This window comes from Saccopteryx leptura, chromosome X, assembly GCF_036850995.1.
Source record: "Saccopteryx leptura isolate mSacLep1 chromosome X, mSacLep1_pri_phased_curated, whole genome shotgun sequence".
NCBI classification, from domain to species: Eukaryota; Metazoa; Chordata; class Mammalia; order Chiroptera; family Emballonuridae; genus Saccopteryx; species Saccopteryx leptura.
The window spans coordinates 101,215,588-101,242,212 of NC_089516.1; the positions used below are offsets into that span (position 1 = coordinate 101,215,588).

The 26,625-nt window shown below is 38.4% G+C and overlaps 1 protein-coding gene and 1 pseudogene across 5 annotated transcripts in view; both read right to left on the reverse strand.

Moving 5' to 3' along the window:
* Positions 1 to 25,457, reverse strand: part of CHRDL1 (chordin like 1) — a 143,188-nt gene extending 117,731 nt beyond the window's left edge. For 2 of the 5 annotated variants that reach the window (XM_066356141.1, XM_066356140.1), the window contains exons 1-2: positions 25,042 to 25,456; positions 21,157 to 21,305 (exon numbers count right to left, since the gene is read on the reverse strand). In XM_066356141.1, coding sequence (XP_066212238.1) covers positions 21,157 to 21,305; positions 25,042 to 25,193 — 301 coding nt within the window. In that variant the 5' untranslated portion in view covers positions 25,194 to 25,456. Of the gene's footprint in view, positions 1 to 21,156; positions 21,306 to 25,041 lie in introns of all 5 variants that reach the window. The other 3 variants (XM_066356142.1, XM_066356138.1, XM_066356139.1) reach the window with 3 other exon arrangements.
* Positions 17,012 to 17,155, reverse strand: LOC136386664 (small nucleolar RNA SNORA48; annotated as a pseudogene).
* Positions 25,458 to 26,625: the final 1,168 nt, after the last annotated feature.

The following is a 26,625-nucleotide window of genomic DNA, read 5'->3' on the forward strand; positions in this document are numbered from 1 at the left end:
ACGTAAAACACATGTACCCCCATGTTCATTGTAGCATTATTCACAGTGGCCAAGACATGAAAACAACCAAAGTGTTCCTCAATAGATAACTGGATAAAAAAAGAAGTGGTACATATATACAATGGAATACTACTCAGCCATAAGAAATGATATCATACTGCCATTTACAACAAAATGAATGGACCTTGAGAACATTATACTGAGTGAAATAAGTAAATCAGAAAAAGCTAAGAACTGTTTGAGTTTACACATAGGTGAGATATAAACTGAGACTTATGAACATAGATAAAAGTGAAGTGGTTAACAGGGAGGGGACTGAGGGGGAGGGGATGGGGGAAGTTTGTAAAGAGGGACAAATATATGATGATGGAGAATTATCTAACTTTGGGTGATGGGTATACAACATAATTAACAGTGCAAATGCTATAGAAACATTTCTCTGAAAACTATGTACTCTTACTGATCAAGATCACCGCTTAAATTTAATTTTCTAAAGAAAATGTAAAAAAAAGAAAAGCTTTTGTACAACAAAAGTCATCATTATGGAAATAAAAATACAATCCACTCTAAGGGAGAACATATTCATTGATACATATGATAAGGCATTAATAACCAAAATTTATAAAGAATTTATAAAACTCAACACCAGGAAGACAATTCCAACTAAGAAATGGCCAAAGGACCTCAATAGACACTTCTCCTAAGAGGACATACAGATCACCAAGATCTGTATTTCAATAGATATATGAAAAAATGTTCAATGTCATTAATCATCAGAGAAATGCAATTAAAACCACAATGAGATATCACCTCACACCTGCCAGACTGGCTTTCATTTACAAATCAAAATCAACAAACAAATGCTGCCGAGGGTGTAGAGAAAACAGAACCTTCATGCACGATTGGTAGGAATGCAGACTTAGTGCAGCCACTGTGGAAAACTGTATGGTATTTCCTCAAAAAATTAAAAATGGAACTGCCTTATTACCCAGCCATCCCATTTCTAGGAATATATCCTAAGAATACAAAATCACTGATTCAAAAGAAGATATGTACTCCCATGTTTATTGCAGCATTTTTTGCAATAGCAAGATCTGGAAACAGTCCAAGTGTCCATCACTGGACAAGTTGATAGAAAAACTGTGGTACATTTACACAATCAGATACTATGTGACCATAAAAAAAGGAAATGTTACCTTTTATGACCAGATGAATGGACCTGGAGATTATTATCTAAGTGAAATAAGGCAGAGAAAGACAAATGCCATATGATCTCACTTACATGTGGAATTTAATAAACACAATAAAATAGGGAACAAAATAGGAACAGAGGCAAAGTCAAAAGGAACAGACTGACAGCTATCAGAGAGAAGGGAGAAGAGAGGATCAGATCAAAGAAGGTGAAGTTATTAACCAAAATCATATATACATAACACATATATACAGACAACAGGTTAGCAATTGCCAAAGGGAAGTGGGGTGGAGGTTGGAGGTAAAGGGGGTAAGTGGGGGTGGAAATAGACTTTGCATGGGGCAAGGGCAACATGATAAAGTTTATAGAGGGTGTTATATTGAATGGTACAATTGAAACCATGTCAATACAATAAATTAAAAATAACTTTAAAAAAGAACTAGTTTTTGGTCTCAATTTTTCTGCATTGTTTTCCTGGTTTTACTTTCATTGATTTCTGCTTTTATTTGTTTTCTTCTGCTTAGTTTAATTTGATTTTTTCTAGTTTCCTAAAGTGAAGCTTAAATTGTTGATATATTTCTTATTTTCTAATATATTAATCTATGCTATAAATTTATCTTAAGTACTAGTTTCAATATATCTCATGAATTTTGATGTTATATTTTAATTTTTAAATAATTCAAAATATTTAAAAATTTCCCTTGAGATTCCTTTGACCCATGTGATATTTAGAAGTATATTGTTTAATCTCTATATATTTGGGGATTTTTACAGCTATCTACCTGTTATTCATTTTTAGTTTAATTGCAGTGTGGTCTGAGAGCATACTTGGTATAATTTCCATTGTCTTAAATGTGTTAAGATGTGTTTTATGATGCATAAATTTGGTCTATCTTGTTCATGCTCCTTGTGAGCTTGAGAAGAAATGCGTATTCTATTGTTAGACTAAATATTCTATAGATGTCAATTAGATCTGATTGATTGACTGTGCTCTTCAGTTTAACTATATCCTCACTGATATTATATCTTCTGGATCTCTTTATTACTAATAGAGGAGTATAAAATCTCCAAATATAATAGTAAATTTATCTGTTCTTCCTTGCAGTTATAACAGTTTTTGCCTCAGTATTCCAAGATGGTTGCAGAGCAGGTGAAAGCTACACTCACTTGCTGCTGGCACCAAACTGGATTTACAGTCAAATTATAGAGTATTCAACCTGAATAATTAAGGGAAGGATAGTTGAACTGAAATATTATCACCAAGGATTTACAGAAAACAAACAAACAAACACTTAGACTGGTAAGAAGGGCAGAGATTCAGAAAGGGTAGATAAGAAACCAGAGGGATACTGCAACTACAAAACTCCCCATCCCTGGGATCCCTAACCCACAGCAACAGAAACATGAAGAGGGGCCCACATAGCATTTGGTGGTGAAAATCAGTGGGGATTCAGTCCACTTGGGAAAGAAGGAAGTTCGATAAAGGCCCAGTTGCCATCTTCCCAGGGTTGAACCCTCCTATTTTTATAGCACCAACCTGGGGAGTGCACTGTCTAGCTTTCTAACTTCTTATGACACCTCTGTGCCATGTTCAGGTCCTCCACAGGGATCTGCTGGCTGCATCTTGCAGGGATGTTTGAGGAGCTCTTTTTCTGGAGAAGCTCTTAGCAGACTCAGATATTGATTGAACTATGAATTTTGGAAAGGGAACCATTCTTTTTCACCTCCAGGGCACAGCTGCCACTGCCCCAACCTGTTGAATCACTGGGCCTGTCCTAGTACTTCGTGGTCCTGCCTTGCTGATTTCAATAGCACAGAGGGACTAGAGTGCTGTTTAGAGCTGGGACTTTTGTAGTGTCATCGCCCAGGGAGGTTTTTGTCTGGGGAATTAGATTGGTGGGTGCTGGGTTATGTGGCTACACTGCAGAGTGGGGGGTACTTCTATCTCTCCTGAAAGCTCAGCCTGTACTATTCTGGGAAGTGGAAAAGTGCTCATCACCCTCCTAAAGGCTTGTCGCCATCCCTAATTTGAGACTCTTTAGATCTGTCTTCCCCCAAGTTTCAGTGGTCTCACCTTGTTGAGCTCAGTTCCAAGGGGGAAGGCAGTCCCAAGCTGGGCCTTCAGAGTGTGTCTCCTTTGAAGGCTATTCTTTTGGATCAGGACAAAGTTCTTGGACCCCTCAGGTGGCACCACCCCAATGGGAGACTCTTTTGATCTGTCTCCTACCTCACCCCAGAAGTTCTGATCTACTGAATTTGCTTCTTCAGAGGGGATGGCTGGCTGCATCCAACCTGAGCTTTCAGTGTGTCCTCCCCTGGAGGAGCCAGAGTTGGAGGCTTGGGCAGAGACTGAATGGTTTGGTTCTGGAGTAGAGACCACTTTCCCTTCATTGAGTGTCTGACCACATGGCTCTCAAGAAAGTGACCCACTAACCCCATCCTCTAGAATCCAGTCATCCTTCCCTACCAAGCTCACGACCTGTGGAAGTCTCTGTGGGTAGTTGCCATCCTGGGCCCATTATTTCTTTGGAAGGCTCTAGAGGAAGACTAAACTACAACAGGGGGAGGCAGAATAGCAGACAGGTAGAGATGGAACTCAGAGAGTCAAGGACTTTTATAAATCTGCCTTCAGCTCTAAGCTAGAGAAAGCCAACCTTTGTACACAGATTAGCCCCTTCCATGTACACCCAGGCCCAATAGAGGCAACCACCTACAGTGAACAGTGTGGTAACTTCAGACAGGTAATCCAAGGGTGGTTACACACAATGTCTGTCATTGACCTATACCCAAAACCCACCCAAGTCAACCCAGAACCAATACAACCACACCAGAGCTTGAATTAACTAGGCACATAAGTGGCACACCTAAAAGGGGAGTCCAGCAGGCACCAGATGCTGCTGGGAACAACTCTGCCTCAAAGGGAAGCCTCTGCACAGAGACTTATAAACAGTGACTGAGGTTTATCCTTACAGCCAGTCAGCCTGAAGTGTTAACTCCACCCCTGAAAATGTCAACAACATTCAAGACTCAACTACAACAAGTGGTTGCACATAAACCACAAGAAACATTCCTAGAGCATGGAGCTTAGGTGGTCTGAAAGATTGCACCACTAAGCCCAACAAGACATCATTAGAATAAAGGCATCAAAACAAATTTGGGAGTCATAGCAGATCTACTTAATACACAGAGACAAAATGAGGAGATGAAGAAATATGTCCCAAATGAAAGAACAAGAAATATTCTTAAGATATAGAATTAAATGAAATGGAAACAACCAAATTACTAGATGCCGAGATTAAAGCAATTGTTATTAGAATGATCAAGGACTTTATAGGAATAATAGATGATCTCAGTGAGAACTTAAACAAATAAATAATAAGCATTATAAAGGACATAGAAAGAATAAAAAAAAAACAGTCAGAAATAAAGAGACGGAATATCTTCATTGAAAAATATCCTAGCAAGAATCATTAGCAGGTTAGATTAGGCAGATAATCAAATCAGTTGTTCAAAGGACAAGATAACATAATGGACCCAAGCAGAGCATCAAAAAGAAAAGAAAATTTAAAAAATAAGAAATGTCAAAGGGACCTCTGGGACAACTTAATAGGGATACCAGAAGGAGAAGAAAGTGAGCATAAGATAAAGAAACTTTTTAAAGAAATTATGGCTGAAAACTACCCTGACCAGATGAAGAGAAAATTCACAACAAATTCAAGAAGCATGGGGAGTCCCAATGCAGATGAATCCAATGAAACCCACACCAAGACATATCATAATTAAAACGATAAATATTAAAGACAAAGAAACAATCTTAAAAGAAGCAAGAGGGAGACAGTTATGTAAGAAAGCTCCCATAAGGCTATCAGCTGATTTCTCAACAGAAACACCTCAGCCCAGAAGGGATTGGCATAAATACCCAAAGTGATGAATAGCAAAGAACTACAACAAAGATAGTCTATCCAGTAAGACTATCACTTAAAATTAAAGCCAAAATAAAGAGCTTCTTAGACCACAAACGGAAAAACAGAAAAAAAAAGGCTAAAAGAGTTTATTACCACCAAACCAATATTCCAAGAAATATTATATGGCCTGAGAAAGAAGAAAAGAAGAGGAGAGGAGGAAGAGAAGCAGGAGGAAGAAGAGAAGGAGGAAGAGGAAAAAAAAGAGGAAGAAGGAGAAGAAGGAGAAGAAGAGAGAGAGAAACATAGTTATAAAGAAAAATGACAATAAATAAGTACCTATCAATAATAAGCTTAAATGTAAATAGATTAAATGCTCCAATCAAGAGACCTAGGGTAGCTGAATTAATGAGAAAACATGATCCATATAAAAGCTGTCTAAAAGAGAGCTGCCTCAGAACATCAGAACAAAAGATACAGACAGTCTGAAAGTGAAGGGATAGAAATAATATTTCATGCATATGGAAATGAAAAAACCTGGGGTAGCAATACTTGTATCAGTATAAGAAAAAAAAGACTTCAAAGCAAAGGCTATAACAAGGGACAAAATGTTACTACATAATACTAAAGGGATTGATCCAACAAGAGAATATAACCCTGTAAACATATACACAACCAACATAGGAGCACTTAAGTATATTAAAAAAAAATCTTGAAGGACATTATGGGAGAGATTGACAAAAATACAGTCACAGTAGGGGATTTTAACACCCCACTGACATCAATGGATGTCTTCAAGACAAAAAGTCAACAAAGCAACAGGAACCATAAACAACACATGGGATTGTATGAATTTAATTGATATTTACAGAATGTTTCATCCAAAGCTGCAGAATGTATATTAATCTCAAGTGCACACAAAACATTTACAAAGATAGACCACATGTTAGGACACAAAATGTCTTAATTAATTCAAGAAGATTGAAAACATATAGGTCCTGCCTGGCCTGTTGGCTTAGTAAATAGATAGAGCATCAGCACAGCATGAAGAAATCCTGGGTTTGATCCCCAGTCAGGACACACATGATAAGAAACCATCTCCTTCTCTTCCCCTCCCTCTCCCCCTTCTCTCTCTGTCCTTTTTGCAACCAGTGGTTCAATTCCTTTGAGTGTCAGTCCCAAGTGCTGAGAAAAGCTGGACTGGTCTGAGTGTTGACCTCAGGTTTTTAAGATCGCTGGGCTAACCTGAGCATCAGCCCCAGATGGGGGTTGCTGGGTAGATCCCAGTTGGGGCACATGCCAGACTCTGTCTCTATCTCCTCTCCTCTCACTTAAAAAATAAATAATAAATAAAAATAAATTAAAAATTAAAAAAAGAAAACTTAGAAAGCAGTGTGTATGACCTCAATGGTACAAAACCAGAAATCACCTACAGAAATAAATTTCAAACACATGAAGGCTAAATAACTTATTATTAAACAATAATGAATAGTTAATAATGAGATTAAAGGAAACGTCAAAATTACCTGGAAACAAATGAAAATTAATACACAACAGCTTAAATCTATAGGACAGGGCAAAGATAGCTCTGAGAGGCAAGTTCATAGCATTAGAGGCCTACCTCAAGAAGCAGGAAAAATCTCAAGTAAACAATCTAACCCTACACCTAAAAGAATGAAAAAAGGAACAACAAAGCCCAGAGTAAGTAGAACAAAGGAAATAATAAAGATCAGAGCAGAAATAAATGACATAGAGACAAAGAAAATAAATTTAAAAAGAGCTAGTTCTTTGAAAGAAAAAACAGGATTAATGAAAATTTAATCAGATTCATGAATTTAAAAAAAGGGCCCAGATAAAGAAAATCAGAAATGATAAAGAAGTAACAACTGACACCACAGAAATATAAAGGATTTAAGAAAATACTATGAATAACTAACTAAATGCCAACAAATTGGAACAACCTAGGTGAAATGGATAAATTCCTTGAAACATATAAGGTTCCAAAACTGAATCAGGAAGAATTAGAAAACTTGAGCAAACCAATTACAACTGATGAAATTGAAGCAGTAATCAGAAAAACTCCCAGCAAACAAAATTCCTGGACTGGATGGATTCACAATCAAATTACACCAAACATTCAAAGAACTAACACCTATGCTTTGCAAACTGTTCCAAAAAATTTCAAGAAGAGGGGATACTTTCAAACTCTTTTTACAAAGCAGGATTATCCTAATTCCAAAACCAGATAAAGATACTACAAAGAAAGAAAATTATAGGCCAATATCCCTGATGAACATAGATGTTAAAATTCTCAGCAAAATATTAGCAAACAGGATCCAGCAATACATTAAAAAGATCATACATCATGATCAAGTGGGATTTATGCTGGTGAGTCAAAGTTGGTACAATATTTGCAAATCAATAAACATAATGCATCATATAAACAAAATGAAATCAGTAGATGCAAAAAAACCCCAAAACATTTGATAAACTCTAGTACCTATTTATGTTAAAAACTCTCATCAAGTAGGAATAGAGGAATCATACCTCAACATAACAAAGGCCATATATGACAAACTCATAGCCAACATCATATTCAATGGGCAAAAACTGAAAGTGTTTCCTTTAAGATCAGGAATGAGACAGGGATGTTCACTTTCACCACTCTTATTCAACATAGTACTGGAAGTTCTAGCCACACCAGTCAGAAAAGAAGAAGTATTAAAAGGCATCCAAATTGGAAAGGAGGATGTAAAAGTGTCATTATTGGCCGATGACATGATATTTTACATAGAATCACTAAAGACCTGTAAAAAACTAGATCTAGTAAGTGAATTCGGCAAAGTAACAGGATACAAAATTAATATTCAGAAATCAGTGTCATTTCTATACACCAATAATGAACTATCAGAAAGAGAAATTAGGAAAACAATCTCATTAACTATTGCAATAAATAAATAAGGTACTAGAGATAAATTTAACCAAAGAGGTAAAAGACCTATACTCAGAATATTCTGGGATACTGAAGAAAAAAAAATTAGGAAAATATAAACAAGTAGAAGCATATACTGTGTTCACAGATTGAAAAAATTAGCATCATTAAAATGTCAATACTAGGCCCTGGCCGGTTGGCTCAGCGGTAGAGCATCGGCCTGGCGTGCGGGGGACCCGGGTTCGACTCCGGCCAGGGCACATAGGAGAAGCGCCCATTTGCTTTTCCACTCCCCCTCCTTCCTCTCTGTCTCTCTCTTCCCCTCCCGCAGCCAAGGCTCCATTGGAGCAAAGATGGCCCGGGCGCTGGGGATGGCTCCTTGGCCTCTGCCCCAGGCGCTAGAGTGGCTCTGGTCGCGGCAGAGCGACGCCCTGGAGGGGCAGAGCATCGCCCCCTGGTGGGCAGAGCATCGCCCCTGGTGGGCGTGCCAGGTGGATCCCGATCGGGCACATGCGGGAGTCTGTCTGACTGTCTCTCCCCGTTTCCAGCTTCAGAAAAAAAAAATGTCAATACTATCCAAAGCAATCTACAGATTCAATGCAATTCCTATTAAAATATCAATGGCATTTTTCACAGTTCTAGAACAAATATTTCGCAAATTTATATGAAACCAAAAGAGAACCTGAATAGTTCCAGCAACATTGAGAAAGAATAATAGACTTGGAGATATCATATTACCTGATCTCAAAATATACTACAAGGCCATCATAATCAAAACAGCCTGCTGCCGGTATAAGAACAGGCATACAGATCAATGGAACAGAACAGAGAACCCAGAAATAAGCCCACACCTTTATGATCAATTAATATTTGACAAAGGAGGAAAGAGCATACAATGGAGTAAAGACAGTCTCTTCAATAAATGGTGTAGGGAAAATTAGGTACATGCAAAAAAAATGAAATTAGACCACTAACTTATACCATATGTATAGTAGAATAAACTCAAAATGGATAAAAACCTTAAATATATGTAAGTCAAAAAACCATAAAAATTATAGAAGAAAACATAGGTAGTAAAATCTTTTGTAGCAATATTTTTGCTAATATATCTCCTGGAGCAAAAGGAAAAAATAAAAATAAATAAATAAATGGGACTACAGCTAACTAATACCATCAACAAAATGAAAAAGGAACCCAATAAATGGGGGAACATATTTGTCAATGATACATGTGATAAATGCTTAAATTAAAAAATATATAAAGAACTTAACACCAGGAAAATAAACAATTCAATTAAAAAAATTGGCAAAGGGTCTGAATAGACACTTCTCCAAAGAGCACAAAGACAAAAAGAGACTTTGCTTGGGGTGATAGGTGCCTGATGCACTATGCAGATGATGTTTTATTGAGTTGTACACTTGCAGCCTGTATGGTTTTGTGAACCAATGTCACCCCAATAAATTAAACTTAAACAGTTTTTGCCTCTCATATTTTGATGCTGTTAGTAGCATACACATAATTTTTCTTGTTCTGAAGTCTGACTTATCTGAAATTAATATAGCTATTCCCATGATTCTTTCCATTAGCATTAGCATGCTTTATATTTCTCCATCTCTTTGCTTTTAATGTATATGCATCTTCATATTTAACATGGCTTTCTTATAGACCACATATAGTCAGTTCTTGTTTTTAATGCATTCTGATATGATGTCTTTTAATTGGTGTGTATAGATAATTCACTTTTAAAGTAATCACTGATTCAGCTAAATTAATATTGACCATATTTATAATGATTTTCTATTCATTGACCTTGATATTTTTCTTTTGTGTGTGTGTACCTTTCTTCCCACCTTTGCTGATTTTAATTGAGCATTTTTTATTATATTTTTTCTTTCTTCTCTTAGCATAACAATTGTAATTTTTTAAAAAAATCAGTAGTAGCCCAACTAATCTAAGTGCACATTCAAATAACATTATACTGCTTCACAGATAGTGCAGGTTCCTTGTAGCAGTGTATTCCCAATCCCTTTTATTCTATCTTTTATAAAATTATTGTCATTCATTTCAACTTTTTCTAAGTTATAATCATTCATTGTTGCTATGATTATTTTGAATAATTATTTTTTAAATTAAGAATATAAAAAGTACAATATTTTATTTTACCTTTATTTTTCTTTCTCTGATGCTTTTCCTGTCTTTATGCAGAACTGAGTTTTTAAATTATATCATTTTCCTTCTTTCTAAAACATTTTTTTTAACATTTCTTGCAAGGCATGTGACAGATTTCTTATTTTTGTCTGAAAAATCTATTTCTCATTTACTTTTTTCCTTTTTTTTTTTTTTGTATTTCTCTGAAGTTGGAAATGGGGAGGCAGTCAGACAGACTCCCGCATGCACCTGACCGAGATCCACCCGGCACGCCCACCAGGGAGTGATGCTCTGCCCATCTTGGGGCGTTGCTCTGCAGCAATCAGAGCCATTCTAGCGCCTGAGGCAGAGGCCACAGAGCCATCCGCAGCGCCCGGGCAAACGCTGCTCCAATGGAGCCTTGGCTGTGGGAGGAGAAGAGAGAGACAGAGAGGAAGGAGAAGGGGAAGGGTGGAGAAGCAGATGGGAGCTTCTCTTGTGTGCCCCAGCTGGGAATCGAACCCAGGACTCCCACACGCCAGGCCGATGCTCTACCATTGAGCCAATCGGCCAGGGCCTCATTCACTTTTGAAGGATAGTTTTTCTCTATACAGAAGGAATAAAATACATATTTGAATTAATAATGGCTGAGAATATTCCAAAATAAGTGTCACACCAAGGCACAGATCAAGGAAGAGAAGAGAACACAAAGCACAATATATATGAAAAATTCTACACTCCAGCCATATCATATTCAAATGGCAGAAAATTGAAGACATAAAGAACATCTTGAAAGAAACCAGAGGGAAAATACATTATTTATAGAGGAACAAGGATAAGAATTATATCTGATTTCTCTTCAGTAACTATGAAAACATAAAGAGCGTGGAGTGAAAAACTTAAATTGTTGGAAGAAAACTCCCACTATGACATAGATAAAAGTGAAGTGGTTACCAAGTGGAGAAGGGTAGGAGGGAGTAAAGAGGGATAAATAATATGGTGATGGAAAATGATTTGACATTGGGTGATGAGCACACACTATAATTAACAGTTCAAATGCTGTAGAAATGTTTACCTGAAACCTATGCATTCTTGTTGATCAATGTCACCTCATTAAATTTAATTTTCTAAAAAAAAGTTTAAAAAATTCCCGCCATTACACAGATAACTTGAAGTTGATGGTATTTTCATCAGTCTTCATTATGAAGCTAAGGGGAGATTCTTCTACAGAAAGACTGCTTGGCTGGTTATATTCTGACTTGAATGTGTGTTTGCCTTAAACTATCTCTTATATGTCACCTGTCATAGGATTTTAGGCAAAATCAAAACTCTTGTTAAACATTTTTCCCCCAATCAGCGCCTCCGTTGCACAAATCTCTGCTAAAGGTGGTCTGTTTGGTCAAGAATTCAAGTTATGATCTTGAACTTTTCACAACAAAGTCAACTTTGCATGCCCTGTTATTGGTATCTAAAACACCAAGCTTTCACTTCAGACAACTTAGGATCTATTTCCACTACAGGTGTATTTTAAAAATCAATTGTGAATTGTCATAATAAGCCAAACTGGTTATATGACAGTGCTTTATCTTTGTAAAATAATATGTATATATAGCTGAGCACAGAAAAGAATGAGTAGAAGTATACATAAAAAATTAACCATGGTTATCTTGTATGTTGAGATTACCAATATATTTTGTTTTCCTTAAACTTTCATGTATCTTCTGAATGCTTATTCAACAAAGAGAATCTATTTTAAAATCAGGGGGAAATTATGTTAATATAAAGCTTGCTTAGGCCATCTGTTAACTGAAAACACATTCTACTAGATATATTAAACAGCCATTTGTTTAACATGTCCATGTTCTAACCTTTTATTAACTTAGATCATGTAAAGTTAAAGTGCCTGGACCACATTTTCTTAGCACTTGTAGGAAGACCTTTACTGAGTTATAATTTAATACTTGCCCTCTTCCTTTACAGAAGGTCAATAAAGAAATGTCAAACAGAGAATTCTTTTTTCTTCTCTGAAAACAAGGTTACAGATGTGTTTTATTCAAACATCCCATGGTCAATACTGTTTGAATAGGTGGGAGGTGATTTTTGTGGATGAAACTGTCATTTTCTCTTACCAACAAACCCAAAGTTCCTCTTTTTAGCCTTCCAGGAAGCACAAGCCAAATTTAGAGTGCTAATACTATAATGTACCAAACCAAGTGTTAAAAATATCCACTCATTCTACTTTCTTCAGATGGCCTCTATTTTGTTTCATCCTTAAAAACATTATCTTACAACTATTCTTTCACATATAACCTGTATCTAATATTTTTATACTCAAACAAGTTATAAGTCTTAAATGAATACAGTACTTATTGCAAAAATCTTGTGACAAAATCCAGGTGTGCTCCAAGAACATAAAATCAGAGCCATGGTTTCCCTTGTTTCACCTCCTTAGACACTATTCTGGCATCCTTTGGTTTGCTGTCCAGAAAGCAAGAATTCCTTTCAATTTATAAGTAGAGAATCTTTAGTTCAGAGAGCATAAATGACTCAACCAATACCACACAGAAAAAAACAAAGCTGACCAAAAACCAGGTCTCCTGACTTAAAGCACAGTGTTCTTTCCACTAGCCTCTGAGGGCATTCCAATCCTACTGAGAAGTCAGGGAAATATAAGAAGTATGGACATAAAGACACATATTTTCAACCTTCCTCACAAATCTCCTCTGGTTTAGCTTTTTTAGGTTTATGAATAAGTTTAGTCTTAGTCTCTGTCTTTTAATTCTCACATTGTATATTGTCTCCTAGGAGTTCTGATTACAAAGTTCTTTATTCATTCACCTGGCTCATCTCTTATGTGATAATTGGCTGCCATGTGCAAAAGACTAGGCGTCTATTTAAAAGCCTCACAACTACTTTTCTCAGAGAATTGTTAATCAAATTAGTACAGTGAACAAAACACCGAATTTGGAGACCAGGGTTTGAGTTTTGGTCCTAGTTTAGACTTGCTGTCTGTCCTTGTACAAAGTCACTTGACTTCATTTTCAAGATTCTCATAAAAAAATTAAGTGGATAATACCACTTGGCTTTCAAGAGAGTTATTCTAATATCTATCACTTGCTAAAAACTAACTATATGTCAGCCACTTTTGCAAATCACTTGGTGTACACAATCTCATTTATTCTCCAAATGCCCATACTGATGGTCATTATGCTACTATTTGCACCCCCCCCCTGTACTGATAAAACAAACAAACAAACAAAACAATCTAAAGCTGGAGAGGTTAAGGGACATTCCCAAAGTAGAAAAGAAAGTCATGGAGATCAATTTTGATATAAGTGGATTCCAGGGCCTCTAGACCCAACTGCACTGCCTCTCCAACATAAAAAAATAGTTAGAAATGTCCTTTCAAAAGCATTAAGCTTTCTAATTTTAAGGTATTCTTCCATTCTTCTACTTCACTGACAAAGTTCTAAGACATGAATAGGTCTACTCTTTTCCTTGCTTCTTTCTATTATCCAATAATCACTTCAAATGTTGAAGTGAGAATATGGATGAGGAAATTCAATTCTGTCTCATTGCTTTTAACAATAGAGAGGTTCTGGGTAGGCTCCATAAGGCCATGCTTCACATATCTGGACATTTTCTAAGTATCTTATTCCTTCCCTTATATCTTTTGGAGACTTGTCCTTCCTGAGAACTCCAGTGGCCCATTTTCAGCCAAATGTGAATGTTGGAAGTTTTCTCCTGAGGAGATATATACGTGAGACTCCAGTTCCTTGGAAGATCCAGATAATTCATCTTATAAATCAGGAATGGACTCTGTGAAGTACTCGAGCAACTTCTCTCTCTAGAACCTTTGCCAGACTTGGCACAGGCTGATCCATTCAAAGTACGTAATTGAATATTCCTCACAACTCAATTCTTCCACCTCACTTTGATCAGTAGTTCATTACCTAAGTTAGAGCTGCCAAAAGAGGCAAACTCTTCAGCCCATTTGTCCCATATTTGCATGAATATTATGCACTAAATGTTACGCTCCTTTGAATTTCAAAAGAGCTTCCTGGCCTCTTTGACCAGAACTTTAACAACAGAGCATAATGGAGTTATAGAAAGACATTTTCCAGTTAAAACTCAAACCTTGCTGATTCTGGACAGCAACAAACTTTTATATAAGACACAAATGGCTCATTCATTCGCTGCAGTGCACCATTAGTATTTCCTGGGTTCCTGAGCTTGTCTTCTCTCCTGGGAGGGCAACTATAACTATGGATAATTAGGTACTAGCAAATGGTAGCACCCACCTTAACATTTCCTTGTATAAATAGTTTTCCACAAATATAGCCTTTTCCAAGACTTCTTCAGATTTTATGCCAATCGAATATCTTTGACTATAATGGCACTCCCCTTCATTACATCCTGATACCCCAAAATAGAAGAGCAAACAGGCTACAGAGCACCTTCCTTGATCTAGAAGGTTATATTCTAACCATCTCGTGAAAGATCAAAAACCTTGGCCTCCTTGGGTAAAACGGTATGTGGCAACAAGAAGAAATGTAAAGGTTTGTTACCCTTATACTTATATGTGTCCTGAAGTTATTTCAGGTTTCTCTTAGTTTTTTTTTAAACCTCTCTTTCATTATTCCACTCTCATGCCTACACTTCTCTAGAGTAGGACAGTAATAAATGGGAAATTATATATATTTTTTACCTTAAAGGTCTTTTCTTCTTTTGGAAAAGTAATTATTTCCAATTGGGAGGACTTTGGAATAAATAGAAGCACAAAGTTGAACAAAAATGACATTCATGAACCTACATCACCCGGAGATAAAAGAAAATTGGTTCCCTATTACACACTACACATGAATATGTTTCAGATGGAATAGAGAACTATCAATAAAACCACAAATTATGGAAGCAGTAGAAGAATTTACAAGAATATGGAGTTGAAAAGACCTTCCAAGGAATAAGAAGAAACCCAGAAGCCATAAAGGAAAGTAATCACAGCTTTGAATACACACAAAAAAATTAAAATTCCTTTTTTTTTTAACAAAGACAGAGAAGAGAGTTAGAGAGAGGGATAGATAGGGACAGACAGACAGGAACAGAGAGAGAGAGATGAGAAACATCAATTATTAGTTTTTCATTGCAACAACTTAGTTGTTCATTGATTGCTTTCTCATATGTGCCTTGACCAGGGGGGGCTGCCAAAGATCGAGTGACCCCTTGCTCAAGCCAGCCACCTTGGACTCAAGCTGGTGAGCTTTGCTAAAACCAGATGAGCCCGTGCTCAAGTTGGCGACCTTGGGGTCTCGAACCTGGGTCTTCTGCATCCCAGTCCGATGCTCTATCACTGTACCACCACCTGGTCAGGTAAAACATTAAAATTCTTAATGAGAAAATATCATAGAAAAACTGATATAAGGTTTTCCCTATTAAACTTACCCTAAAATGCAAAATTAATAAAACTTTTGGTGAAGGAATTAGAAATGGACACTGATACAAAGATGATGGAAGTATAAATTGATAAAACTGTTTTGGAGGACAATTTTTTTAATTTATTTTATTTATTCATTTTTAGAGAGGACAGAGAGAGGGAGAGAGAGAGACAGAGAGGGAGAGAGAGGAGAGAGAGAGACAGAGAGAGAGAGAAGAGGGAGGAGCTAGAAGCATCAACTCCCATATGTGCCTTTACCAGGCAAGCCCAGGGTTTCGAACCGGCAACCTCAGCATTTCCAGGTTGACGCTTTATCCACTGTGCCACCACAGGTCAGGCTTGACAGTACTTATAAGATTAAAACTGACCATATACTTCTACCTACAATTCCTCACAAATACTTGTCTAAGTGCCTAACAGTGTTTATTAATGCCTTACTTTTAATATCAAAAATTAAAAATAACTTAAATATTTACAAATAGATACTGGTTAAATAAACCATGACACACACCTGGAAACTATGAAGACATTAGAAAAAATATGGTACTATTATATTCAATATTCTGACATGGAAGGATGTCCTAAACACATTGCTGAATAAAAGGAAATTATAGAAAAATACATATGTCCCATCTTTTTGTAAAAGAAAAATTTCTACAGACATATGTTTATTTTTATAACACAAAAGAAAGTGTTTGGAAGAACACATAGCAAACTTAATAATGGCTACTTCCAGGGAGTGGGATGGGAGTTGTGGAATACATGTTCTTTATATACTTTCATATCATTTTGTAGAGTATTATTAATTTTATAATATAACACATTTTAAAATACGTTAATATAGTAAGTTAATATAAATATTTTCCAGGGCTATCAAATTTTCAATAATTAGATTTTTTAATAGTTGCATGATAAAACATTACATGTAATATGTAACCATTCCCCAGTGGATTGATATTTCCACTGCTTCTAATTTCTCACTGGTAGAGCTGCAGTATAAAGAGTGCATGCACTGTTTGTGTGTTTGTGTTTGTGTGTGGGGGGGGCTGTATGTGTAGGCAACATACATAGGGCATATCCTTTGAGATTTCTCCTTTAGTGGAGATAAGTTCGCATGTGTCTTTGAAACAGTAAACCTTGGTATGGACTCAAAGAATGATGCTGAACGGCTCATTCAGGGAATGGCCATTACCTTGACCTCATCCTCTGATTATAAGCCAGAAACACCAGACCAAAACTGGTACCCTACGCCAGTGGTTCCCAACCTTTTTTGGGCCATGGACCAGTTTAATGACCAAAAATATTTTCACGGACCGGCTTTTAGAATGGGACGGGTAAATGTATCATGTGACCAAGACAAGCGTCAAGAGTGAGTCTTAGATGGATGTAACAGAGGGAATCTGGTCTTTTTTTTTTTTTTTTTTTAATGTGCCTTAGGCATGAAACAGCTCTGGCCACCAATACAGGTATCAAGCTAGGATGAACTAGGGCTGAACACCTGCTTTGCCCCTGACTGATATAAGAACAGCACCACCAATCAGGTGCCTCCTTGCCCATTTCCAGGGGCTCAATCTGGTCATTTTTTAAAAAGAAAACATTCAGACTTAAATAAGAATAAAATGGAAATAATGTAAGTTATGTATTCTTTCTCTGCGGACTGGTACCAAATGGCCCACGGACGGGACTGGTCCACGGCCCAGGGGTTAGGGACCACTGCTCTAGGCCATGTGTTACATCATCATTTTGACACTAACTGAATATCAAAAGGGCTTGGGACAAATTCATGGGCAGTGGGAAACCTTAAAAAGGCATAGTTTTTGCTTTGTAAATACCATATTTCCCCATGTATATGACACACACTTTTTCAAAAAATTTGGAGTCTAAAAACTGGGTGCATCTTATACAGTGCTTGTAGATTTTTTTACTTGCATTTCCTGCTTTTTCACACTTGTTGTCTTTGCGCTCATTGTTTCGCACTTGTTACTGGTATATTATGGTAGGTTACGTTTTGCCATGTTCTTCCCAGAAATAACTCAGAAAAGATTTTCATACAGTGTTAAATTCAAGTTAAAAGTGATCCAGTTTGCAAAAGTGAATGGAAATCATGCTGCTGAACATAAGTTTGGTCCTCCTCCAACTGAGAAATCAATCCGAGACTGGCTACAGGAAGAAAAATCCCTACTGAAACTGCCACAGCAGAAGGCGGCCATGAGAGGCAAGTCAGAAAAATGACCTGATTTAGAGAGAGAATTAAAAATATGGATTGAAAAGCAAAGGGAAATTGGAATTCCTGTGTCCACAAAGATGGTTCAGCATGAGGCAAGAAGACTTGCTGATGAAAAAAGAAGTTACTGATTTCAAAGGAGGACACAATTGGTGCTTCAGGTTCATAAATGGACTAAGCATGTGTACATGCACCAGACATGCCCAAAGGATGCCTGAAAGATATGAGCACAAGATCCTTAAATGTCATCATTTTGACACTCAACATCAGTTTGAGTTGGGACAGATTTCAAATATGGATGAAGTCTCCCTTCAATTTGATGTCCCAAGTAACAGAACTGTTGATTAGAAGGGGGTGAAAACTGTAACTGTGAAGACAAGTGGACATGAAAAGAGTCATTATACAGTTGTTCTAGCTTGTTGTGCTGACGGAACCAAGCTGCTTCTTATGGTGATTCTCAAGTGTGAAACAATGCCAAAAGAAGACATTCCTCAAGGAGTGATTGCCCACGTTCATGACAAGGGTTGGATGAATCCAGATGGGATGAAGATCTAGTCTGAGAATGTTTGGAGAAGGAGACCAGGTGGGCTCTTAAGCAAATCTGCCCTATTGGTGCTTGATCAGTTCAGGGCACACATAACAAAAAACACAAAGAAGATTTCTGCAGAGCAAAAAACAAAACTTGCCATTATACCTGAAGGTTTGACATCCTAGCTTCAACCACTTGATGCCAGCATTAACAAACCCTTCAAAGCTGCCATGAGAGATGAATGGAACCAATGGACGAAGTCTTCTGGGGACAATTTGACACCAGCAGGAAGAGTGAAGAAACCAACTATAGGAGAAGTTTGTACCTGGATGAAAAGATTCTGGGATAATATGAAGATTGAGATCGTTGTCAAATCATTTAAGAAATGTGGCATTTCAAATGCCATAGATGGAACTGAGGATGAGGCAATATATGAAGACAGTGATTTGTCATCAGACACAGATGAGGACAAGCTAATGGGTGGGAGTTTTGACAGTGATGAGTTGTATAAATTTTATGATGAATAAAACTTAAGTTCAATAACTTTATGTAATACAGTGTGTCCATAAAGTCATGGTGCACTTTTGACCAGTCACAGGAAAGCAACAAAAGACGATAGAAATGTGAAATCTGCACCAGATAAAAGGAAAACCCTCCCGGTTTCTGTAGGATGATGTGGCAGCATGTGCGCTGTGCAGATGATGATGTAACAACCGTGTATACAGCGGAGCAGCCCACGGCCAGTCAAGATGTGGATGGTACAGAGGAAAGTTCAGTGTGTTCTGTGGCTCGCTAAATTCGAATCCATGACCAAAGTGCAATGTGAATATCAGCACATTTATAATGAAGTGCCACCACATAGGAATAACATTACTCAGTGGGATAATCAGTTGAAGGAAACTGGCAGTTTGGTGGAGAAACCCCATTCTGGTAGGCCATCAGTCAGTGACGAGTTTGTAGAGGCTATATGGGATAGCTACCTAAGAAGCCGTAAAAAATCCGTGCGTAAGCCCACATCGAAACTGCACTGAATAGGTATGAAACTGGGAGAGTTTTCCTTTTATTTGGTGCAGATTTCACATTTCTATCATCTTTTGTTACTTTCCTGTGACCGATTAAAAGTGCACCATGCCTTTAAGGATACACTGTATATATATATATTTTTTTTTTCAAATTTCAGGCCCCAAAATTAAGGTGCACCTTATACATGGAAGTGTTTTATACATGGGGAAATATGGTAGTTTTTAAGCTGTATTGTCCTTTGATTTGTCAGCTAAGCTCTATATTGAATGAACAATATTCCTCAATTTTTCACAATTATGGAAGGCTTCCCAGAAGAGATGGTGTTCTAAGAGTAGCATAATTTCCCCATGGTGCCATTACTAACAGACCATAAGAGAAGTTTCTTCTTAAGAGAGGAAGGTTTTTAAATCCCAGCTGATTTTTGGTTGAGCCAAGCTGAGAATGGATGGACAACTTTTCTATCAGGTCCACTTAAATCAAGAAGGAATTCTAGAAAAGAGGGATCTGATGGACTATATTTAAGTGTTAGGAGAAGGAAGTTGTTTAAGGAATACAAGGGAAGAGGCTGATTTTGCTTCCATGCTGAGATCATGCCTTGTTCAACTTCCTCTTATGGCCCAATCATGCTAGATATCACCATACATCATTCATATTTAAAAGCCTAATTAAAATCACTATTTCTCCCAGAAAGAAGTCTAAGTTTACCATGACAATCACAGTGGTACAGAAACACACAAAACAATAAAATAGGCTTGACATTGTATCCCTGTCAACAAACCTCATGGCTAATATATGTTAACTTATGCTGATGAAGGAAATAAATGTATAAATGATGGACTTCAGATGCTGCTTCAGCTCCTACCAAGAATATTTTCACAATTCCTTCTAATGAATAAGTTCAGCGGAGCAGAGAATGCCCTTCTTGGACCAGTTCCACTTTGTGCTTCTTTTGATACAGCCAAAAAGAAGAACTAGAGTTATGGCTTTTCTTTCAGATTTGGAGCAAGTGTCCACCTCAAAGGTGACTGCAGGTGGTCCAAAGAAGGTGAGGCTCATACTGTGTGAAGGCAGCAGAAAGTGCCTTAACAAGAGCAGAGATGTCAACGGTTACTCATAAATCTCCCAAATGTGGAGGGCAGGAGGGTTAATTAGCCCCCCTTCCTGCTACTCTGCTTTCTCCAACATGTTAGCCCATCACACGGATCGCTGACTTTCTAGAAATATTCCCTGGCTTTGTGGGGAATTATTCCTTTCAATAAATGGCATCCAATTTGCTCAGAGCCCCTGGAATCTCAATTTCCTCAAAGGATTTTTCATCTGAATCCAGTTCATGTGAAAGCTTTTTCTTTCTTTATTTTTTGACATAAGAGAACAGGTAGAGCTCAATTTACTTTTACTTTTTCTATTATTATTTTTTCATAAACTGAAAATCTTTGCTGAAGTGTCTGAAATTTGGGTAAAAATCCAGCTCATCTGTCAGATATTTCTAGAGTTATGGTAAATGTAATGGGATTTGTACAGTTAAAAACAGGGAAAGAAAAATAGGCTAATGTGTCACCAGTTCTATGAGATGAAAAATATATTGTAATCAGAAAAACAACCCTAATTTATCTGGCCTGATTCAAAGCTCTTATTCTTCTATCAACTCATTCATAAACAAGTAATATTCACTTTCTTCTTTAAGAATAATGGCATGGCCACATTTGGGCTGCATCACAATCAACATAGATTATAACCATATTTTGAAAGAAATTACAAGAGAGCATCCTGTCTTTTAAACTTGAGACACTTACGTTTCACTTGCTCTGTTTTGCTTCCTTCTAGGAAAAAAAAGAACAGCAACAAGGTAAAGATGTATTTTACGCCTCCCATTTTCCACTTTTTTCTCATTTTTGCCACTGCAAAAGGCAACTTAAAACATTCAGGTCCTGGTGTAGTCAAGCTGTTGAGAAGAAAGCAGAAAGAAGAGTTAAAACGGACCCTCTGAAAGTGATAAAGATTACTGATGCTTAGGCTTTTAACTGCTAAGAAAAAAAAAAACCTGGAGAATTTACATAAGTGCAAGCACTGTTTTCCTGTGTATAAAAGAGAAACTGTCCCTCCTGTCTTGCAAAGATTTTGGGGAAAAATTCAAGTGGATGAACATGCATTCCTATCCAAATGTTAAGGCAAAATCCTTACAGGCATGTCATAGGGAAATAAAAATAAATTTTAAAACCTTCCTTTCTAAGGGAATTAAAGTTGATTTCTCAAGAGATTTTCTTTGGGAGAAAAGGGAAACTGGGGTTTGCAAAACAGCTACTTTGGCAAACTAGATAAAAATAATAGGCATGGGATCCAAACAATTTCTGAAATGAAAAGTAACTGATCTTAGCTTCAAGACTACTATTTTACTAATCCTTCAGGGAAGAGGCACAGATTGATCAGTGTGTCTCCTGTGTCTTCCACTGGATCTATAGGACTCTTCAGTTTGGCTTACTTATGTTGGAAAACATAAATGTAATCAGTAAATGGATGCAGTGAAATACCTGAATGGCTCAGGCATGTTGTGAATTGGAAATTTAAAACGGGATGCTTCTCAGAGAATTTAGGCAAAATTAAATAGGTTATGTCTTCACGTTACACAACCATACAAAAGACCATTAAAGCAACCATGATTAAAAATATGAGACTAGCCTGACCTGTGGTGGCGCAGTGGATAAAATGTCAACCTGGAATGCTGAGGTCGCCGGTTCAAAACCCTGGGCTTGCCCGGTCAAGGCACATATGGGAGTTGAAGCTTCCTGCTCCTCCCCCCTTCTCTCTCTCTCTCTCTCTCTCTCTCTCTCTCTCTCTCTCTCTCTCTCCTCCAAAATGAATAAGTAAATAAATAAATAAAAATAATTTTTAAAAAATTAAAAATATATGAGACATTTCCAGTTTAAGGTGTAGAAGTCTCAATTTTTTCTTGAGCCTTCAACCACAGAAAGTTGGCTCTAGTTTTCATCCAGTCACAAGTCATTTCATAGGCTTTAGACTTTGCAAAACTCTTCCAATTTGTGATTTAAAAATATTTAAGTATTCCAGAAACACCACATTTCAATCTGGGGTTAACCTTGAATGGGAACTCAGCTCATTGATCTTTTCAGAAGGTTCAACCTAAATATCTAGTATAAAGAGCTGGAAAGAATGCAAGATGATTATTCTGAAGAACTGAATTGTCTTTGGGCTGTGATATGGATATCACAGCTCCTAATTTAAATGCTATGAAGTTGTCTGAATAACTGGAAATCCATGGTTTCAAAATATGAATATGTAACTAAAGCATAATCATAGAGAATAATTTGTGTCATCAGCCAGGATTTGCGGTATCATTTTGCTTTCTCTACCTCCTCCTTGTTCCTTAAACAAGAACTAAATTCTCCTGGGACATATTTGTAGCCTTCCAAAGGTCTGGGCTCTGATGTCTTGGTCTCTGTGAGCTTGTGGTCCACCTTCAGAATGTTTGTGTTCTGAGAACTACCAGGTTCCCTTAAACCAAATCATTTGCATGAACATTTGGGAGGTTCTTCTTGATTCTACTTGAATAAGCTTATTCCCCAGCCTCCAAACGAGAAAGATTTTTTAAACCACTAAAATCCAATTTATCACAGTCACATATAGATCTCAGAAGGTATTTATCAAACCACAGTTTTCAGGTCTTCCTATGCAAGAACCAATGTTTTTTTGTTGTTTGTTTGTTTTTGTACAATGATTGGGTGACTCGGTGAACAGTAGTATTGCTTCATAACTCATTCTGGCAAGAAAATGGCTCTTAGAAGTTTTATTTTATTTATTTACTGATTGGTGTGTGTGTGTGTGTGTGTGTGTGTGTGTGTGTGTGTCCCAACTAATGTTATGAGCAAATAGAAAAGTTTGTGATGAGAGAGCAATTAATTTGTGTTGGTGTTTCTGTCATCTGTGTGGCCTCCCAGGCTTTGATAGAGAAAATCAGAAAACTAATCATTTATAAATCTTTACTTTTGATTTACAAGATCCTGAAGTCCTGCCTTTGTATTCTGTGCAGAAAAATAATCTGGGAAGAGTTCCCTACCCAGATCTCCTCACCATTCAATTTCTCTTTATCCATTTTACTTTTTTCTTTTGTGGAGTGGGGTAGTACAAGACATTTTGTTGGGACTGTAGCAATAAACAAGCAAGAATTGCTCAGCAAACATGCCGACTCTTACACTTGCAAAGAGCCAAACTGTCCTTAATTTTTCAGATTATACTTTGACCCAGTTAACTGGAGTTATTTCTGCATTAACTCTCTGCTTCACACAGGCTGTTGTGCCACTGAACTCGCACTGGTTCTTTATAGGATATTAAGAAATGTAGCCATTGACATGTTTGGAGGGGTATCCAGGCCACGAGAGAACAACAAAGAAAACAAAACTCTGCAACTAACACTGAGGAAGGGAAAGAGAGAGTGGGCTTTACAAGAGTAAAAGAAACATGTCAGAACTTAAAGAAATGTGTAGATTAAGGTGTGTGCGTGATACAAGCATTTGCACTGTTCATTTGCATCCAGCAAGGACCCAAAGTCTCCTTGCTCAGCTGTAACTGCAAGGCAGTCTATACCATCAAGTTGTCAGTAGCCTGTCCATTCTTAGAAGAGGTTTCTTGGGTAGAACAGAACCAGAAACATTCTCAAAGGAAGGCTAAGGGCTGAGCACATGTCAGCCAGTTCTTCACGCCCCACAGTGTCTCTTTAATCCTCCCTAAGAGGCTAGAAGGATTTTGTAATCTCACATTCACTATCATCTGTGAGACAGCCCTCAGAGTATCAATTCTCTTTCTGACAATAAGAAGACACCGCAGGCTCAGGCAGTGCTGGCTAATATTTTTCCCCCACTCCATCTCCCAACAAGAAAACCTCAGTTCACTGATTGTGGATTGCTGCTGAAAAATGGCAGTTCTAGCCCTCATGTCTCCTGTCAGCGTCAATCCCTTCATTACTATTTAGTATTGACAAACAAAGGCTTGCAAAACACCTTGTTATAACTTCATTTTATCCTCCACAACAACCTCAGGCACTCTCGAGTTAAGAGCACTCAATTATCCCTTCTCACTGACTTAGTGGCTAGGCCAGAGAGACTAGAATGCAGGCTTTCCAGGCCCTGAACTCTGGAAATACTGCATTGCTTTCTGAGCCTAGCATCTCAAACTCTGACCCCAGTGGTTTAGGTTGGAAAATGAGGCAATCGCCCAGAGACTTAGAGGAGCCTCTCCCCCGTCCTGCCCTGTTTCATTAACTTTAGCACGTATTAATCACCCCACTGGTCCAGGGCACTTCAGCAAGTGAGAAAAAGGGATCAGGATACACGCGATAACTAAGGGAATTGCAGAATCCGTTAGGTAGCTTTCCAATTGGCCTCCAGAAACACCAGAACATGGAAATATGAAGGCTGAGTAGGGAGTGGAGAGTAGTGAGTTCGAATTCAGAGTCCCCAATCTGTCTAGATCCTGTATCCTGGGCTTCACCTCCACCCGGGGAAGCTGGCAGCTGGAACCTAGAGCGAGTTGGGTGGCAGGTCAAGAGAATTTGAGGCGTCCACGGGAAAATTTCAGGAGTGGCTCAGGCCAGCAGAAGATACCCCACCTGTGCAAAGACTGGAAAGGATAGTTGGGGAAGCAGACGCCGGACACTACTCACTGACCTGTTCACTGGCCTCCTCCGGCTTCCACGGGTGCACGCGCTCCGAGCTCCCCAGGGCGCTCCTCCGAGGTCTGTGGCTTGCAGGTTGTGGCGAGAGCTAGATTGCGCGCGACGGGGGCGGGGGGACCCAAAAGTGGGTGGGAGGAAAAACATCACCGCCCTCACACCACGAGGGAGCAGCAGTTCGCTCAACTCCCGGGGGCAGAGCCAAAGCGCGGGCGCCGGCTGCCCGGGGCCACCTGCCCGCCGTCCGCTCCCGCTCCCCGCTCCCCACTTGGCCCGCAAGGCCGGCTGCTAGGCGCAGGCGGGAAGTATGCAAGTGCGCAGCCGCTGCCAGCCCGCACCCGTTCTCGGCCCCCGCACTAAGGCTTTATTCCTGTTCCCCACACCCGAAAATTAAGGAATCGGGAGAAAGTGTGAGGCTCAGCCGGCGACTTTCCCATCACACAGCGCCCTCACTGCACCCACCCTCCGCTGGCTAAGCAAGCTTTGGGGTCTTAAAGGGACCGCACATCTCGTCAGGCCTCTCCTCCTCTGAGCAGGATGCACACAGGAGCTCACCACCTCTTGCGCCGCCATGAGACCCCAGCTACCAAACCACTTTCCTGTCTAGAAGGCTGCACCCGTCTCCTCTGGCACAATGGCCTTTCTGAGTGCATGCACCTGGTCTGGTTCTGAGCTGGTGCATGGGGCACAGGATGAGCTGGCCTCATGAATTATGTCCTAGTAGGCTGCTTAGCATTTTGGGGCGTTTCCCAAATTCTCATTGCAGCTAATGAACTAATAAAGGGTTGGTGTACTTAAAGGCAGGGTGGAGATGAGGGTGTGCATGGAGGGAGAGGGAGTGACTTAGAAATATGTTTTCTCCCACAAAGAGGGCTCCCAAGTCCCCTGGAAAGGACTTCTATGATCATTAAGGGTCTTGAAGAAAACTTGGAGTGGCTCAGCATAGCCTCTAGTTTTAGTAGTTTATACCACTCTGAGTTCCGTCAAGAACTCAACCCTGAAATCACAATAGCACTGCTTATGCCTTGGTGAGCTTGTGAAAGACCATTCTAAATTTGTGTTTATTCAGTGATCAGTATTTACAAAGAATTACCAGAAATGTCTAAGGCCTGAAAGCACTGCCTTGACAGACAGTACCAATTTATATTTTAAGCCCCTTAACTTGGAGGAGAGCTACAGGCCTTTTTTCCAGGACATAGACCTGGATAATATTGATATCCTTAACAGTGGCATACCATTTTATGACTTACAGAGTACTTTCATATAGATCAACAATACTTTTTAAACTCTCACAACAAAGTATCAGCTATCTGTGGCCTCAAACTTATAGTTGGTACCATTCAACTCAACCTTTTTATTTAACAGAAGAGGAAGTTGATGGGGAAGAGGAGAGAGGGGAGGTGATGTATCCAAGGTTACACAACCAATAAGTGATATACTTGAGATTCTAATTCATATTTCCCGACTTTCAAACAACTACTCTCTGGTTTTTTATGTCCACTCTATAGATGAGGAAATAGATGCTCAGTGAAATTGTGGCTTGCCAACAATACAAATATCAAGAAAAGAGATCGGAAGA